The sequence below is a fragment of the Oryctolagus cuniculus genome, chromosome 16 (assembly GCF_964237555.1).
Source record: "Oryctolagus cuniculus chromosome 16, mOryCun1.1, whole genome shotgun sequence".
Classification (NCBI taxonomy): Eukaryota; Metazoa; Chordata; class Mammalia; order Lagomorpha; family Leporidae; genus Oryctolagus; species Oryctolagus cuniculus.
Window position 1 is genome coordinate 25,797,072 of NC_091447.1, and position 20,200 is coordinate 25,817,271.

A 20,200-nucleotide genomic window follows, 5' to 3' on the forward strand; every position below is an offset into this window, starting at 1 on the left:
CCACATGCATGATGATGAATCTAGACACAGCCTTATGCCGAAACCAACTAAAAATGGATCTGAGACCTGAAAGGAAAAGCTACAATTATAAAACTTCAAAAAGATAGTAAAGGAGAGGGGCCAGTGCTGTGGCACAGTGGGTAAAGCTGCCGCCTGCAGTGCCGGCATCCCATATGAGCTCCAGTTCAAGTTCCAGAAGCTGCACTTACTTATTTATTTATTTTGACAGGCAGAGTGGACAGTGAGAGAGAGAGACTGAGAGAAAGGTCTTCCTTTACTGTTGGTTCACCCCACAATGGCCGCCACAGCCAGTGCGCAGCAGCCGGTGCATTGTTCTGATCCGAAGGCAGGAGCCAGGTGCTTCTCCTGGTCTCCCATGGGGTGCAGGGCCCAAACACTTGGGCCATCCTCCACTGCACTCCTGGGCCACAGCAGAGAGCTGGCCTAGAAGAGGGATAACCGGGACAGAATCCGGTGTGCCGGCGCCGCAGGTGGAGGATTAGCCTAGTGAGCTGCGGCACTGGCCGATGCTGCACTTCTGATCCAGCTCTCTGCTATGGCCTGGGAAAGCAGTGGAAGATGGCACAAGTCCCTGGGCCCTTGCACCTGTGTGGGGGACCCAGAAGAAGCTCCTGGCTCCTGGCTTTGGATCAGTGCAACTCCAGCTGTTGACACCATTTGGGGAGTGAACCAGTGGATGGAAGACCCTTCTCTCTGTCTCTCCCTCTCACTGTCTGTAACTCTACCTCTCAAATAAATAAAATCTTAAGGAGGTTCCAAGATGGCAGAATAGGGAGGGCGCTTACTGATAGTCCGCGAGAAGACAGATTAATGAAAGTGGAGAAAGTGTAGTCTCAGGGAAGAGTCAGGGAAAAAACAGCAGAGGAAACTCTTCCGTAATTAGAGGGACATGGTGGACCTATGTGGAGGGCACAGGTGCCCACGGCTCGGGACTCTAGCTGCTGAGAGCCTCCACAACAGCACTGGAGGGTGAGCTCTCTGCTATGGCCTGGGAAAGCAGTGGAAGATGGGCAGAGGCCTCGGGCCCTGCACCCGCGTGGGAGACTGGAAGAAGCTCCTGGTTCCATAAGGCACAGCTCCAGTTGTTGTGGCCATCTTGGGAGTGAACCAACAGGCAGAAGACCTCCCTCTTTCTCTCTCTCTGCCTCACCTTCTCTTTGTAACTCTGACTTTCAAGTAAATAAATAAATTTTTTTAAAAAAGGAAATTAAAAATACATATTTAAAAAAACTACTGTTTTAGTTCATAAAAAATAAAAATAAAAAGCTATGAAACATTATTTAGACAAATTAATCAAGATCTAAAATTAGTACATATCATGCTCTTTGGCTGGAAGACACAATATTTTAAAGATGACAGATTTTGTATTTAATGAAATGACACTCATCATATTGAAAAGGAAAGGAAAATACATGGGAACCCTTGATGCTGCATCTAAATTTTGGGAGAAATAGGTTGAAGATATAGGTTTTAAGGGGCATTGGGAGAAAAAATACAGATGTTTCTTACTTGTTTATGTTTAGTCAGGTCATTTCATCAAATAGCGAAAGATACTAAAAATAAGTTCATAAGTTCACCTTGTGATGAAAATTAAAATTGCCATTAATTATGAGAAGCCTATCATATGGATTCTTATGTAGGACAGCAATTAGATCATAGAATAGATTTAATGAATTATAATTTAAATAAGATACACAACTGTTCTTCAAATGTCTATTTTTTTTGTGGTTTAGAATTTTTTTTAACTTTTATTTAGTAAATATAAATTTCCAAAGTACAGTTTATGGATTACAATGGCTTCCTCCCCATAACTTCCCTCCCACTCGCACCCCTCCCATCTTCTGCTCCCTCTCCCATTCCATTCACATCAAGATTCATTTTCAATTACCTTTATATACAGAAGGTCAATTTAGTATATATTAAGTAAAGATTTCATCAGTTTGCACCCACACAGAAACACAAAGTGTAAAATACTGTTTCAGTACTAGTTATAGCATTACTTCACATTGGACAACACATTAAGGACAGATCCCACATGAGAAGTTAGTACACAGTGACTCCTGTTGTTGACTTAACAATTTGACACTCTTGTTTATGGCGTCAGTAATCTCCCTAGGCTCTAGTCATGAGTTGCCAAGGCTATGGAAGCCTTTTGAGTTTGCCGACGTCAATCTTATTCCGACAGGGTCACAGGCAAAGTGGAAGTTCTCTCCTCCCTTCAGAGAAAGGTACCTCCTTCTTTGATGGCCGTGTTCTTTCCACTGGGATCTGACTTGCAGAGATCTTTCATTTAGGTCTTCTTCTTCTTTTTTTTTTTTTCCAGAGTGTCTTGGCTTTCCATGCCTAAAATACCCTCATGGGCTCTTCAGCCAGATCTGAATGCCTTAAGGGCTGATTCTGAGGCCAGAGTGTTGTTTAGGACATCTGCCATTCTATGAGTCTGCTGTGTATCCCACTTCCCATGTTGGATTGTTCTCTCCCTTTTTGATTCTATTAGTTAGTTTTAGCAGACGCTAGTCTTGTTTGTGTGATCCCTTTGACTCTTAGACCTATCAGTGTGATCAATTGTGAACTGAAATTGATCACTTGGACTCGTGAGAGGGCAATGGTACATGCCACCTTGATGGGATTGTATTGGAATCCCCTGGCACGTTTCTAACTCCACCATTTGGGGCAAGTCGATTGGGCATGTCCCAAATTGTACATCTCCTCCCTCTCTTATTCCCACTCTTATATTTAACAGGGATCACTTTTCAGTTAAAATTTAAACACTGAAGAGCTATTAGGCCAAAAAAAAAAAAAAAAGAAGTTAAAGGGATACAAAGTGGGAAGGAAGAAGTCAAACTATCCCTCTTTGCAGATGATATGATTCTTTATTTAGGGGATCCAAAGAACTCTACTAAGAGACTATTGGAACTCACAGAAGAGTTCGGCAAAGTAGCAGGATATGAAATCAATGCACAAAAATCAACAGCCTTTGTATACACAGGCAATGCCACAGCTGAGAAAGAACTGCTAAGATCAATCCCATTCACAATAGCTACAAAAACAATCAAATACCTTGGAATAAACTTAACCAAGGGTGTTAAAGATCTCTACAATGAGAATTACAAAGCTTTCAAGAAAGAAATAGAAGAGGATACCAAAAAATGGAAAAATATTCTATGCTCACGGATTGGAAGAATCAACATAATCAAAATGTCCATTCTCCCAAAAGCAATTTACAGATTCAATGCAATACCAATCCAAATACCAAAGACCTTCTTCTCAGATCTGGAAAAAATGATGCTGAAACTCATATGGAGACACAGGAGACCTCAAATAGCTAAAACAATCTTGTACAACAAAAACAAAGCCAGAGGCATCACAATACCAGATTTCAGGACACACTACAGGGCAGCTGTTATCAAAACAGCATGGTACTGGTACAGAAACAGATGGATAGACCAACGGAACAGAACAGAAACACTAGAAATCAATCCAAACATCTACAGCCAACTCATATTTGATCAAGGATCCAAAATCAATCCCTGGAATAAGGACAGTCTATTCAATACATGGTGCTGGGAAAACGGGATTTCCACATGCAGAATCATGAAGCAAGACCCCTACCTTTCACCTTACACAAAAATTCACTCAACATGGATTAAAGACTTAAATCTATGACCCGACACCATCAAATTATTAGAGAACATTGGAGAAACCCTGCAAGATATAGGTACCGGCAAAGACTTCCTAGAAAAGACCCCAGAAGCACAGGCAGTCAAAGCCAAAATTAACATTTGGGATTGCATCAAATTGAAAAGTTTCTGTACTGCAAAAGAAACAGGAAAGTGAAGAGGCAACCAACAGAATGGGAAAAAATATTTGCAATCTATGCAACAGATAAAGGGTTGATAACCAGAATCTACAAAGAAATCAAGAAACTCCACAACATCAAAACAAACAACCCACTTAAGAGATGGGCCAAGGACCTCAATAGACATTTTTCAAAAGAGGAAACCCAAATGGCCAACAGGCACATGAAAAAATGTTCAGGATCACTAGCAATCAGGGAAATGCAAATAAAAACCACAATGAGGTTTCACCTCACCCTGGTTAGAATGGCTCACATTCAGAAATCTACCAACAACAGATGCTGGAGAGGATGTGGGGAAAAAGGGACATTAACCCACTGTTGGTGGGAATGCAAACTGATTAAACCACTATGGAGGTCAGTCTGGAGATTCCTCAGAAACCTGAATATTACCCTACCATACAACCCAGCCATACCACTCCTTGGAATTTACCCAAAGGAAATTAAATTGGCAAACAAAAAAGCTATCTGCATATTAATGTTTATTGCAGCTCAATTCACAATAGCTAAGACCTGGAACCAACCCAAATGCCCATCAACAGTAGACTGGATAAAGAAATTATGAGACATGTACTCTATAGAATACTATACAGCAGTCAAAAACAATGAAATCTGGTCATTTGCAACAAGATGGAGGAATCTGGAAAACATTATGCTGAGTGAATTAAGCCAGTCCCAAAGGGACAAATATCATATGTTCTCCCTGATGGGAAACAACTAACTGAGCACCAGAGGGGAAACCTGTTGAAGTGAAATGGACACTGTGAGAAACAGTGACTTGATCAGCCCTCCTCCTGACTGTTGATGTTCAATGTAATACTTTATCCCTTTTAGTATTTTATTTTGTTCTAGTACTATTGGTTGAACTCAAATGTCTATTTCTTTAATAAATGTTACATGAAAGCCAAAGTCAGTTTTGCAAGGAAATAATACAACGTAGTCAAGTGTGTGTAACCTTTAAGAGAGGACAGTTCAAATACTTAAATATGCAACAGAAACAAATTGACAAAGGTAGGTGCTTCACACTCAGGCAGACTAGTTTTTACACTTATCTCCTGAGCCTCAGTGTCTTTATTTGTAAGAGGAAGTCAATACGCAATACCTATGTGCCAGGCCTGCCACGAGGAGCAGATGAAATAAGCTCCAATACGGTGTTAATCCTCCTGTCCTTCCTCCCCTAGAGCATTATCATTAGGGCGTGCAATCTAAACTACTCTTCTTAAAATCACAACTAAGCTTTGGCTAAAAAGTATATTATTTCACAGGTAAAACTTCTGCTGAGTCCCTGAAATGTCACCATCTGAATTGCTTGTGAGAGTCCTCTAATTCAGATACAACCACAGAGTTAACACTCTTCTGGGATCTTGCAGAAAACTGGCTTCTATTTCTGCCTCCAGATGCAGATTTCATCAAAGCTCTCGAGCGACTGGCCTCAAGATAAGAAGGCAGGAAGGTAGGCCAAAAGTCGTTTCCAAGAAACAAAAAAAGTTTTGAACCTGTTCAAGCCCTTGAACAAGTTTTGCTTCTGAAATCAGAGGTGGAAGCAGACATCTTAAATTGTTTATAGAGATTTGGAAACATAAAACTCGTGGTAAGCTAATTTTTGATTCCTGCAATTTGGCTTATATATGAGAATATATTATATTTTAACCATTTTGATAAGAAAACACAATCAAGCTAAGAAGGAGAAATCAACTAGTAGGCTGAGTTTACATAAGCAGCAAGGGTCCAGCTGAGACAAAACTATGAGCAAAGCTAACATAGTAGCAGAAGTTGCAACTATTTCTAGTAAGGGGACCATCCAGTTACCCAAGAAATGAAAATCAAAGGCAAACAACTATCCACTGTTCTTAAAAGAAAAGTTTATTTGGCTTGGCAAAGACTGTCCTTTCTCAGACTCTCAGTGTATGAAAATCAAAGTTTGGTGAAGAGCCAGAATGGGAAAAAACTCGTCAGAAAGCCAGGAGTTTTCTGGGTAGAAACCCTTCTGAGGTTTACTGATACGTGGCCATCTCCAAGAAACCACTGTAATACTAATCTGAAGAAAGACAGGATAGCATGGAAATAGCATGGAAAACAGGCACATCATGCAGGCAAGAAGACTTTGAACCTAGGAACTGTGCAACACCAGAGCTGACCAGAAGCTTGTGGTGGCTGAAGGCTAGTTCTACAGACAAAGGAAGCTGATGCTGAAACTCCTTTGACTTGACTCAACAATCTCTGGACAAGCAGGCCATGAGAGAAAATGACTGTATTCCTATAGAAGAGAGCCACGCCACTAATAAGCTAGAATGGAGGCCAGCTGCTTAGAGTGGTGCACCCGCATCCATAGCTGTTGCCAAGTCCCCTGTCTTCCAGAAGTTGAATCAGAGTTCTTTATGTCAGTGCCCACTGAGGGTCTCCTGAAGTACACCCTCAGCCTTCAGTTGACTCCAAAAGCTTGGGGACAAGAAACAGGACTCGCCAGCAGGCATCTACACACAAGCCCAAATGGCAGCCTCACCCCCAGGTGACAGCTCAGGAATAAAGTAATGTGATCACATCAGGTAGACGCAGAGGCCACCCTGGCGCAGTAGCACCACAACCCCCAGGAGTCTCCTTAAAGGAAACACCAATTCACAGAGTTGCCTTACTGGAGGAACACCAGAGTTATGGCATCCCCCATAGGTACATCCCAGTTTACTTACAGTTCTTCCACTCCAGATGTGATTAAACAATGTGCTTAATCTCAGACACTCCACATTAACAGGTTGCCCAGGGAAGGGAGCTACAAAGTCAGCAGATCAGGTTCTGCAGTGTTCTATTAACCACAGTGTAGTGACATTTCCCAGAGCACACAGAATTCCTGATGGCCACAGAATTCCCCAGATTCTCTTTTTTTTAAAAAAAAAAGATTTATTTATTTATTTGTAAGGCAGAGTCACAGAGAGACAGAGGCAGAGAAAGAGATCTTCCATCCGCTGGTTTACTCTCTAAGTGACCCCAACGGCTGGAGCTGGGCTGATCCAAAGCCAGGAGGCAGGAGCTTCTTCTGGGTCTCTCCCATGGGATCTGGGGCCCAAGCACTTTTCCAGGCCATAACAGAGAGCTGGATCAGAAGTGGAGCAGCCGGGACTAGAATTGGCACCCATATGGAATGCCGGCACTGCAGGCGGTGGCTTTACCCGCTACACCACAGTGTTGGCCCCTAGATTCAAGCAGCCTTAATTCAAGTTCCAGTGGTGAGGCAAGAACATCCAGAACTAATCCTTGCCCAAACTGCTGCTGCTAAAAGAGAAACTTCAGGGACCACAGATACTCTTGTTATAAGCTGGAGTAAGGACATGGAAATACACTCTCCTAAACAAAGAATCAGTCATGTAAAGAAATTAAGTTAAACTGATAACCAGTCTCTGTCACTTCAGATTCTGCAATCTCCTTTCTGCAACTAGCTTCCTCACTTTCCTTACTGCTAACAATCTTTCCTACACACCTGTGTATTCCTGAATATAAAAATAGAGAGAGGGCTGGAACTGTGGTGTAGAAGGCTAAGCCGCCACCTGCAGTGTTGGCATCCCATATAGGTGCCACTTAGTGTCCTGGACACTCCTCTTCCCATCTAGCTCTCTGCTATGGCCTGGGAAAGCAGTGGAAGATGGCCCAAGTCCTTCAGCCCCTGCACCCGCATGGGACACCTGGAAGAAGCTCTTGGCTCCTGGCTTCAGATCCAGCTAGCTCCAGCCATTTGCGGCCACTGGGGGAGTGAACCAGTGGATGGAAGACCTTTTTCTCTCTCCGTCTATAACTCTACCTCTCAAATAAATAAAATCTTTAAAAAAAAGAACACTAAAAATTTAAACTCAGTTATGAAAATCAAGTCAACTTCCCAATGCCTAAAATGGTAATGCCTAAGAAATTACCACCCAAATACTCTTGTTTTCTATGACTGTCTTATCATTTTTGTCTTCTGAAATGCAGCCAATCCCTGGCTCCTTAACCTCCATTTCTCAGACAAGTTTAGGGCATGTGGATTAATTTTAATCCTAATCTATGAAAAATACAATTCATAATAAATTCTTATAATACTCTCCCCCAAAAAAGTAACTTTGAATTATCCCTGTTAGCAGGAAAACACACACAAACAAAACTCTGTATCGCTTAATAAAAATAAAGTCCTGCACATGCTTTGAATAGCTAGACAATCATTAAAACAGTATCAAATTTACCCAGAGTTCCTTAACCTCATTAGCACCACTGAATTAACAAAATTGCTTTGTGTACAGTGACACTTATGGGGGCAAATAATGAAAATCATAGGAAAAGCTGAAGGGGCCAACAATAAGAAAGTAAAACAGAGAGAATACTTTAAACATGGAGCACCAATTAACAACACTGAGGTTACGGAGAAGTGGCAGCATGAGGCTGTTTGGCTAATTTCTCACTTCCAAAACAGAACAGTATTATTGTCAGTGGAAAAGAGCAGTAACAGAAAATCTGAGTATCATGAAATTTCATTTAAATTATCCTTTCCCCAGTTCAGTTTCTTGACATTATTTATTTAGTTGTTTTGAACAAAAGGATATGGTCTCAATTTATTTAAGCAATATTATGGTTAAAGCTCTGAAAAATATTTCTCATCAGAAGTCTGCTCTCCAGACAAAACAGCCAAAAGGTGGCTGGATAAGAAGCACAAACACCTTCTGTTAAGAGCAGGTCTTAACCTTGGCATGCTGTAGAGTTGGCACATAGATTCATTAGGCAGAAAGAAAATCTACAGGTGGGGAGACAGAGGTGATCTCAAACATCAGAAAATTTGTGAATAAAAATAATGCCAAAGATCTACACTACAAGGTTGTGTAATTATACTACTTTCCAGATTAAACATTCTGTTGAAATACAGTATACATACCAAGCAAATGCACATGATGTATAGATAAATGAGTTTTTGACCTCTGAGCTCACTCATAACCAACACACAAATTAAGAGCAAAATATTACTAGTATCCCAAGTCCTCAGTATTCCCTCCTCTCCACCTCTCTTTTTTTAACATGGGAAAAGAAGAGTACATTGTCACTTAAATGGTATGATTCAGTACAGCAATATTTATGACTAAATACCAAATGATATGACATCCACACAATTTTTATACTCTCTATATATTAACTTCCACAAATAAGAGAAAATGTGCTATTTATCTTTCTGGGTCTGGCTTATTTCACTTAGCATAATGATCTCTAGCTATCCCACTCCTGGGAATATATCCAAAGGAAATGAAATCAGCATGTGAAAAAGATACTTGCACTCCTGTATTGATAGCAGCTCCAATACACAATAGCAAAAATGTGGAATCATTCTAGATGTCCATTAGCTGATGACTAGACAAAGAAAATGTAGCATATATTCATGATGGATTATTATTCAGCCATAAAACATGAAATCCTGACATTTGCAACAAAATAGATGCAGCTGGAGAACATGTTTTTAAATCACTCATTTACACAAAATGTATTCCATATTTTGAAAATCTCTTAAGGTATAAAAGTAATCATTCTTCAAAACTTCTCTAGAAACAAACATTCAGCTTAAATAGTTTGTCATCTTACCTGTGTAAAAAGTATAAACTGAGCAAACTGCCAGGGAAGCATGAAAGCGATGTTGGAAAGGCAGAGAGCGATGTGCTGGCTTCTATGGTTGCTTGAGGTCGAGGTCCTTTCCAGAGAGAATTGAACCAATAAGTTTTATGACAAGAAAAGCCTACCACTGAAATGGGAGACTAACTGCAAAAATGGTAAACACCTAAAACAACCCCCTCCCCTTTCATTTAACACAACAAAATATAGTTGATTAGAAAAAACTCAAGATGCTTGGACCACAGGAATCCATAGCAGGAGCCAGCATTGTGGTATAGTGAGTCAAGCCTGTGATACCTGCATCCCATATGAGTGCTCATTTGAGTCCTGGCTGCTTCACTTCCCATCCGGCTCCCTGCTAATGCACCTGGGAAAGCAGCGGAAGATGGCCAAGGCATTTGGGCCCCTACCACACACTGGTAGACCTGGATGGAGTCCAGGCCCCTGGCTTTGGCCTGGCACAGCCCTGGCTGTTGCAGACATTTGAGGAGTGAACTAGCAGATGGAAGATCTCTCTGTCATTCTGCCTTTCAAATAAGATTAAACAAAGAAAAAAAAAAAAAGATTAAACAAAGAATCTCTAGCAAAAAAAAAATAAAATAAAATAAAGAAAAAACCACTAGAGTTTTAAAAACAACATTGTAGTTTATCATTAAATAAAATATTAATATAGAAGTCCATTTTCCTCAAAATATGCATGAAAATAGAAATTTAATACTGTACCAAGAAGGTCAGAAAATAGAAAGTGATGCCAGCCTCTCATGAATACTACATTGTGCTTATCTTGAATGTATGTTTGGCTACAGCTTTCTTTTTCAGATTTATTTTATTTATTTGAAAGTCAGAGTTACAGAGAGAGAGAGGTCTTCCATCCACTGGTTCACTCCCCAATTGGCCACAACGGCCGGAGCTGTGCTGATTTGAAGCCAGGAGCCAGGAGCTTCTTCCTGGTCTCCTACATGGGTGCAGGGACCCAAGGACTTGGGCCATCTTCTACTGCTTTCCTAGGCCATAGCAGAGAGCTGGATTGGAAGAGGAGCAGCTGGGATGCCAACGCTGCAGGCGGAGGATTAACCTACTGCACCACAGCACCAGCCCCAGCTACAGCTTTCTACAAGATACAACTATGGAAAAAATTGAGGGAAAGAATGTGATACAACAAATTGAAATATAACCCTGGAACAAAGCTGAACTATTTTATGCTGAAATTTTAATGTCCATTATGCAATACCAGAGAATTTTCTAATCAAGACATTTCATTCCATGAAATCCCTGTTTGGCCAGAATATTATCAATTCAAAACATTTTAAAAAATGAAAAATAACTTACTTTCCTAAAAATTTAACTGAGGAGTGACGGCAAAGGAAGAGCAGACTCCCTCACCATGATCTTTGAGAGGTGGCAACATGTAAAGGCAAGAAGTCTAGGGAGGGAGCAGATTTCCAAATCCAAATTCTACCTCCAAATATACTTGCTGGACAGACAGTAAGACCCTTCTCGAGGTCGTAGCCACCCCTCGTATACCACTGTTTACCTCCATTCACATCCAGCACATGAACGCCTTGGTCAAAGAGATGAATGCTGCATGGTCCCTATTTCCGCCAGTGCTTTTAAATACACAGAAGCACGTACCTAGACATTTGTGTGAGTGTATGTATGGCTCACAAATTTAGCTTCAAGAAAGAATAAATACACACAAATGATTTTATATAAAGTATAATCCATCACAAATTAGTAAGTGAATTAAGGCTTGGAGTGATCATTATCTCAGAGAAACATCTCACTTAGTGTCTCTGAAATTTGTTTCTATGATAAAGTTTATGCAATTCTACCGAATTGTTTTTGTTGTTTCTTGAGTCTCTCAAATTTCTGAAATGCTTATAAACTTAATTCCAACAAAAAATATGTGTCAAAGAAATACAGCTCAGATGAAACAGGCTGAGCTGCTAGAAACACAAGGTTTTTAGAAAAGTCTCATAAATATATAAATATAGTTAATCCTTAACTATTAACCCAGTATTTCCCAAGTTCATCTGCACACAGGGTATGTTTCTCACAGAGCACATGTTAAAGTTCTATCAAAACTACAGACTGGAAAACAATGAGAGTACATAACCTTTGAAGAAAAAAAGAAACTATCTAAAAAAATCTTCCAATCTTTCTAAACCATATATGAACATGTATATTTTGATCTGTTAAAACATAATGTAGCTATATAAAGCTTGTAGCCCAGAGTTTTAAATGTAAAGCAACTTTTACACAGTAATTTTAGATTATTGTCTTAACTCTTAACTCCATTTTTAAAATAATTTTTAGGGGCCAGTGTTGTGGTGTAGCAGGTTAAGCAGGTATCCCATATGGGTGCCAGATCAAGACCCAGCTGCTCCACTTCTAATCCAGTTCCCTGCTAATGCGCCTGGGAAAACAGAGGAAAAGAACCCAAGTGTTTGGGCCCCTGCAACCACATGGGAGACCTGGAAGAAGGTCTGAGCTCCTAGCTTCAGCCTGGCCCAGCCCCAACCACTGGGGCCATTTGGAGATTGAACCAGCAGATGGAAGATCGATTGATCAATCTCTCTCTCTCTCTCTTCCTCCTCCTCTCTGTAACTCTGCTTTTCAAACAATTAACAAATAAATCTTAAAATAACTTTTAAAAGAAAGCATTTGGTAATTAGTAGGTTGAAGCATATTTTAACAAACGTAAATACATTGCAAAAATATTCAATTTTGGGGCTGGCACTGTGGCACAGTAGGTTAATCCTCCGCCTATACTGCCGGCATCCCATATGGGAGCCGGTTCTAGTCCCGACTGCTCCTCTTCTGATCCAGCTCTCTGTTGTGGCCTGGCAAAGCAGTGGGAGATGGCCCAAGCCCTTGGGCCCCTGCACTCACATGGGAGATCCAGGAGAAGCTCCTGGCTCCTCACTTCAGATCGGTGCAGCTGTGGACATTGCAGCTATTTGGGGAGTGAACCAGTGGATGGAAGACCTTTCTCTGTGTCTCTCCTACTCACTGTCTGTAACTCTGCCTCTCAAATAAATAAATAATATCTTTAAAAAATATATTTAATGTTATTTTATAAATTTAAATTACCTGAGAATCATGGTTAAAATCCACATCTGAAGTACAAGGAATGGATATGAAAAACTCTCACGCAGAGGAGGCGTCCACATCACACGGGTAGCCTGAAATCAGTAAAATGCTCATTTCACATCCTGTTCCTTTACAACAAGTATTAAGGTCAAAACTAGGGGGAGTTTTAATATTTTTAATTTTAGACTTATTGGGCCCTATTTCGGGATGCCTGGCATAGCTTATCCATTTTCAAAGTTTTCTTAATGCAAATGGCCATTAGATTGAGCACAATTAAGTACCAAGGCTAGAGAGAAATGAAAGATATGAGAATCTTCAGAAAGTTCATAGAACAAAATGAATTAAAAGACAGGTTTGTTTTGATGCAAAAAAAGAGGCCTATTCATACATTTTTTTCATAATATACATTTTCCACGAACTTTTTGATGCTCTTCAGAAATCAGATCAAGCACAAGGAAATCCTAGGGCAAATAATATGATCTAGGGATTTTGAAAACTGACAAACCAGATCCATATTCCAGGCCAGCAGGTTTGGCCCTAGCATCCCAGAGTGATAGGATGTAAGCTCACCACAAAAATACCTAAATAAACATCACCTAGGACATAAACAAACACTGAGAGAGTTTACCGTAAGTGGGTAAATAAATAAATAAAGATTGCCACTGGATTTGTGAGCTACACTTTTGAAAATAAATTTTACTAACAAAGTATTCAAGAATCACTAACTGATAATGTAATGAAAGTATTCACTAATTTTCATATAGACTTTAAAACTGTGTCTAACACATGGGTCCAAGTGTTGTGAAAGTTTCATTTCTGAAATTCTAGAAAGAATACAAACTGTTAGGATTTTATGAGTCCTAAAAGTTGTTGCTCCTCTTCCAAATCAAAATTGTAAATGTTGGAAGATAAATTATGAAATGCATAACACAGACAACTCATACCACTAATTGGCATATTCAAAGACCCTCTATTTGTTAATATAAAGAGTATTAACACACATTTGTATATTAATATGCATTAATGTATTAATATACATTTGTGAATGAAAACTCATTTGTTTTCTTAAGTTAAAATAATAGTTTAAGGTATTTTATGTATAGTTGTAAAAATTAACCTAATACTGCTTCTCGGCCTTTCGGCTAAGATCAAGTGTAAAATTACCCTAATAACAGTGTCTTCCATCCTATAGAATTTGTGCCACAGTATTACATTCTTGCTGCCAAAAGCTGGCAGTCGCATTCTTTTATCCTCTCATTTCACTGCCATGTTCTCAGATTCTAACAGAAATCTAGCACACAGTACATACTCAATATTGTATTGAATGAATCTAACGTGTTCTAAGTCAAGTCTACGAACTCGTTTTACGTAGAGCATGACCCCTTGGATGAAAGTTAAGTTAATTTCTATTTTGAATTGCGCATTCTCTACTACTGAAAAGGCAGCACCAGCACAGCGGCCGTGCCTTAACTGCAGGCACGCTGCCAGGCCCCAGCAGCCCTTCCATCCTAGCGAAGGGGCAGGTTTTTATTTTGCAGGATGAATGTGTTCCAGAAATCTGCTGTGTAACACTGTGTTAATCATACTGTATTATATACCTAAAAATCAGATAAGAAAGCAGATTTCACATTAAGTGCTCTTAGTCCAAAGTTTCAAAACTTCAATATATATTCAAAAACAAAGTTTTAGAGCCATATAGGTACAAAATGAGAAACACGGCTTCTTCACATAGTGAGTGTGGAAACCTGGATAAGTAATCTCAACTCTCTAAATTCCAGCGTCATAACTTACATGGCTACCTTAGCACCCATCTCCAGAAAGTTTGTAGGACTGCACGAGATCATGTATATAAAGGTCTGAACTCAGCAAGCACAATACTTCCTTTTATTTTACAGAATACATATATGTAAATGTTCATTAAAAACCATGCAAGATATTTCATGCTTTAAATTCTAGTGCTTTAAGATTTTAAAGTAAAATATCAATATATGAGGTTTTAAAATGTTGCAGTCATAAAGTATGCATCTACATATTGTTCTGATTAATGTATTTCCTTGTTCCTTTACAGCCTCTTCTATTTTCTAAAAATTATCTTCTATATAACTAACCTCTCCATGGTTGAAAAAGTAGCACATTACTGTAATTAGACCTCCTAGCTGAGTCCCACTGTTAAAGAAAAAGTATACAATCATAATTCATGCAAAATGTGAGTTTTCCACAAAATTATCTCAGATTTTATAATCAGTTTTCCATATTTAAAACATATTAGTACTAAACTGTATATTAATAAAAATGTCAACAGTACCATCTAGTTCTGTAATCTTAAATGAACAAATATATATATGTGTACATATAAAATACCAATGATATTCAGATATCACTGGCAATGTGTACACGGTATAATATGGGTTGTCTCATGATCACATGTCTGACTCGGCATCATGAAAGAGTACTGTACTGCATGTTTCTAGTCAAAGGAAAGATCACAATTGAAAATTCGAAGTATAGTTTCTATGGAATGTATGTCACTTTACAACATAGTACAATCAAAAATTATAGTTGAACCATCTGTACAGATCATAAGTCAGTAACCACCTGTTTTATGATTTATCATGTTTAAAATATTTCCTAAATAAAGTACATAGATGCAGACATGAGCTAACTTACCAAATGGGCTAGCATTTCAGTGTTTGTATCACATCCTTTGAATATTCTGAATTGCCCACATTTCCCTGCACACTCTTTTCATGTCCCACCTCCATCGTCACCACGTTCACAGCACCCTGTGGACAGATTCTTCATCTGGCTCATTCACCGCTGTACCCCCATATTCACAATGGGAAGACGCTCAGTATTACAGAAATGAGTTTAAAAAAAAAAAAAAAAAAAAAAAAACAACCAAGCCGGCGCCGTGGCTCAATAGGCTAATCCTCCGCCTTGCGGTGCCGGCACACCGTGTTCTAGTCCCAGTTGGGGCGCTGGATTCTGTCCCGGTTGCCCCTCTTCCAGGCCCGCTCTCTGCTGTGGCCAGGGAGTGCAGTGAAGGATGGCCCAAGTGCTTGGGCCCTGCACCCCATGGGAGACCAGGAGAAGCACCTGGCTCCTGCCTTCGGATCAGCGCGGTGCGCTGGCCACGGCAGCCATTGGAGGGTGAACCAACGGCAAAGGAAGACCTTTCTCTCTGTCTCTCTCTCACTGTCCACTCTGCTTGTCAAAATAAACAAATAAATAAATAAAACCACCAAGCAGAAGAAAGCTAATGAGAAATGATTTACCATTAGCAGATTTTAACTAAAGAAATTCAAAAGATGCACTTCAAAAAAGAAGAAACGAAATTGAAAGAAGGATGGTGTGAGAAGCTTGGTTACATCTACATATCCATTTTTTTCCAAAGAAACTTTTTTTTATTTTAATTTTTTTTTTTTTAATTTTTTTGACAGGCAGAGTGGACAGTGAGAGAGAGACAGAGAGGAAGGTCTTCCTTTTCCGTTGGTTCACCCTCCAATGGCTGCTGTGGCCGGCGCACCACGCTGATCCGAAGCAAGGAGCCAGGTGCTTCCCCTGGTCTCCTATGCGGGTGCAGAAACCTTTTATTTATTGAGTACAAGTTTCATAAGTACAACTTTAGGACTATAGCAATTCTTCCCACCATACCTGCCCTCCCATCCCCATTCTCACCCCACTTCCTCCTCCCTCTCCCACCATCAAGGGAGGATGATTCACTTTTCTCTGAAGGGAAGTGAGAACTTCACTTTGCTTATGGCCTTGTCTAAATATATATCCTTGTCTAAATATATTTTGATTGGAACCTAACAGTGTATTTGAAATTCTAGAACCATGTAACTAATTCAGATAGAACAACACCTCTTGGGTAGCCATTCCAAAGAAAAAATACTAATTTTAAAGAGTTTTAGTCATTGTTATGTAACATCCTATATTAAAAACTAAAAAGAATAACAAACTATTTTTAAAATTAGAACATTTTAGGCGTCCCAAGACAACTTCACGTAATCCTTTTTCCTTAAAACACTATAATAAATTTTGTATTTAATTCTTTATAGTATACAAAAAAGTACGTAAATGTTCTAGTTTGTAGAACAATCACAAAAGTGAACACAAAATGATCGCATCTTCAGTCCCCACTTGCCACTGGTCCCCTCCCCCCAGAAAGCCACTATCTTGATATGAGTCTGCAAATCTCACATATACAAACCACCATTTACCTTCAACTGCTTTTAAATTTTACAGAAAAGTGGAATTAAGCAGCTTTTTATTTTGTACTTGACTTCATTCATTCAAATTCTATTTGAAAGAATTCTTCACAGGGCGGTGCTATGGACAGAAGATTAAGCCTCTGCTTGTAGTGCCAGCCTCCCAGATAGGCACTAGTTTAAGTTCATTTCTGACCCAGCTCCCTGCTAATGTGGGAAAGCAGCAGAAAAGGCCCAAGTGCATAGACCCCTGCAACCACGTGGGAGACCCAGAAGCAATTCCTGGCTCCTGGTTTCAGATGGGTCCAGCCCTGGCTATTGAGGCCATTTGGGGAGTGAACCAGCAGATGGAAACCCACTCTCCCTCTCCTTCCTTCTTTCTCTTTATCTATGCCTTTCAAATAAATTTTTTTAAAAATTCCTTCACATTGAAGTGTGTGTATTTGTGACATTTGCCCTCATTATTAAACAGATGGTTACTGACTTATGATCTGTACAGATGGTTCAACTATAATTTTTGATTGTCCTAGGTTGTAAAGTGACATACATTCCATAGAAACTATACTTTGAATTTTCAGCTGTGATCTTTCCTTTGACTAGAAACATGCAGTACAGTACTCTTTCATGATGCCGAGTCAGACATGTGATCATGAGACAACCCATATTATACCATGTACACACTGCCAGTGATATCTGAATATTATTTATGTATCCCATGTCTATGAAAATGCTCATTTTTGTACATGAAATAGTCAACACTGTATAAAATATGCTTTTTGTTAGATGATTACTGCAAAAAACATCTGTACCATGCTCATAAACCAAGACATATTCATATCTGTGAATGAACATTTTAGTTAGTTCCTGTTTGGAGCCATTATAAATAATGCTGCTAAATTCATACACATATTTCCCGGTATACATGTATAAAAACTTAAATAGGAATATATACCTTAAATTGGAGTTATTGCAATATAAGCTATCTACATGTTCAAATTCACTAGATAATGCACACTGATCTCCAAAATAGCTGTACTAATTAAATACGTCCACCCGTGGTTGGATGAAAATCTCTTTATCAGTCTATTAGATGTGAAATAGTATATCACCGTAGTTTGAATTTGTGTCTTCCTGGTAATAGTGATGGCTAACTTTACACACATTTATCTGCCATGGAGTTCTGAGAAATGTGTGTTAATATTTATCAACGTGAATCTATTAGGTTATCTGTTCCCTTTGTCTTTCCACCTGATTATAAACTCCACTAGCATAAATATTGGTTTTTTTTATTCCTGGCACCTACAACAATGCTTCTGTTCACAAGAGGCATTTGAAAAAACATTTTTCAGTATTATGACAAAGTATAAATGGAATTTTCAGATCTTACATGGTTATGTTTTTCAAATATAATCTCCCAATTTCTAGCTAATTTTTTTATTCTATAGTATCTTGAGAGACTTGGGTCTTTTCATCACATTTATCAGCTTTTTTCTTCATGGTTGAACTTATTATATCTTAAGAAAGTCTTTCATATTCCAAGTTACTGATGATATTCTCCTGTATCATAAGCTAATCATTTTATAATTTTGTTTTTAGTAGTTTAGCTTTAATCTACTAGTTCCAATTTGTCTTTGTTCCACATAATCTCTCAATTATTTGTGCTATGAACTGAGGAACCTATCCATTGATCTACAAAATCTACTGTCATACATTAATCTTTATATGCACATTTCTACTTCTGGGCTCTTCTCTTTCTAGTGATCTATTTGTTGGTCCCAGTAGCAACAGTAAACTGTCTTGCTGACATGAGCTTTACAACAGAGCAACAATTACTACAGCAAGTCCTCTTACCTTTTTCAAGAATGTCTCAATTACATCTGGTACTTTGTATTTCTGAATAACTATAATATCAGTTTATAAACTCCAACAAAAATATATTGGGTTTCGATTAGTACAGCATAGAATCTATAAATAGATTTAGTGATAAACTATCATTTTGTAAAAATCAGGTGTTTCAATTCAAGAACATGATTTTTAATTTTTTTAGATTTTCTCAAATGCATTTCAATAAGGTTTAACAATAACAGAAGTCATGTATTCTTTTCGTTAGATTAATTCTTAGAAACTTCATGCTTTTAATGCTAGTCTACATAGCATCCTTTTTTTTTTTTTTTTTTATGATTTATCTATCTATTCGAAAGTCAGAATTACACAGAGAGAGGAGAGGCAGAGAGAGAGAGAGAGGGGTCCTCCATCTGGTGGCTCACTCCCCAGATGGCCGCAATGGCCGGAGCTGCGCCGATCCGGAGCTTCCCCTGGGTCTTCCATGCAGGTGCAGGGGCCCAAGGACTTGGGTCACTGCCCACTGCTATCCCAGGCCACAGCAGAGAGCTGGATTGGAAGAGGAGCAGCCGAGACTAGAACTGGTGCCCACACAGGATGCTGGCGCTTCAGGCCAGGGCATTAACCTGCTGTACCACAGCACCAGCCCCCATAGCATCCTTTTAAAATTTCATTTTCTGTTTGATACTAGGGTATAGAATTTATAATTTTCATGTATTAATTTTTACAACCAGTAATAAGATAAATTTTGTATTATTTCAAAACTTTTATTGATCATTTTTACATACACAATGCAATATTTTAAAAACATTCACTTTTCCCCAAATTTTTCTATCCTATTTCTAGTTTTTAATTTACTATGCTTGACAGCATCCCTACTCCAGTGCTAAATATTTCTTTAGTTTTCACTGATTCTATGTTAATCTTCCAATACTGAAAACTCCCTAAAAAAAATATATATATATATATCACACAAAATGAAAACTCAATAAATACTTGTTGAAAAATTAAATCTATGTTTTAAACTTTAAATACCATGCAGTTAAAGAATTATGCTGAAGGGGCCACAGCTGTGGCATAGTGGGTTAAGTCGCCACCTGCAGTGCTGGCATCCCATATGGGTGCTGGTTCAAGACCTGGCTGCTCCACTTCCGATCCAGCTCTCTATGGTCTTGGAAAGCAACAGAAGATGGCCCAAGTCCTTGGACCCCTGCACCTGCATGGGAAGACCTGGAAGAAGCTCCTGGCTCCTGGCTTTGGACTGGTGTAGCTCTAGCCATTGCAACCAACTAGGGAGTGAATCAGCAGATGGAAGACCTCTCTCTGCCTCTTCTTTATGTAACTATGACTTTCAAATAAATAAATATATCTTTTTTTAGAAAAGAATTATGCTGAAATAAAGTTGATGATTCAGATAGGAAAGAAAGGGGAAAAAAAACTGACAAAAGCAGCTTAAATGATATGGATGTTTAACATTCAAGAAAAAAAAATGGGGGCCAGTGCCGTGGCTCACTTGGTTAATCCTCCACCTGTGGCGCCGGCATCCCATATAGGCGCTGGGTTCTAG

At 39.1% G+C, this 20,200-nt stretch overlaps 1 protein-coding gene across 1 annotated transcript in view; it reads right to left on the bottom strand.

Moving 5' to 3' along the window:
- LOC100341431 (probable C-mannosyltransferase DPY19L2) overlaps positions 1–20,200 on the bottom strand; it is a 94,039-nt gene that overhangs the window by 54,906 nt on the left and 18,933 nt on the right. The window contains 3 exon segments of the mRNA XM_008261630.4: positions 9,461–9,566; positions 12,581–12,672; positions 14,689–14,746. Coding sequence (XP_008259852.2) covers positions 9,461–9,566; positions 12,581–12,672; positions 14,689–14,746 — 256 coding nt within the window.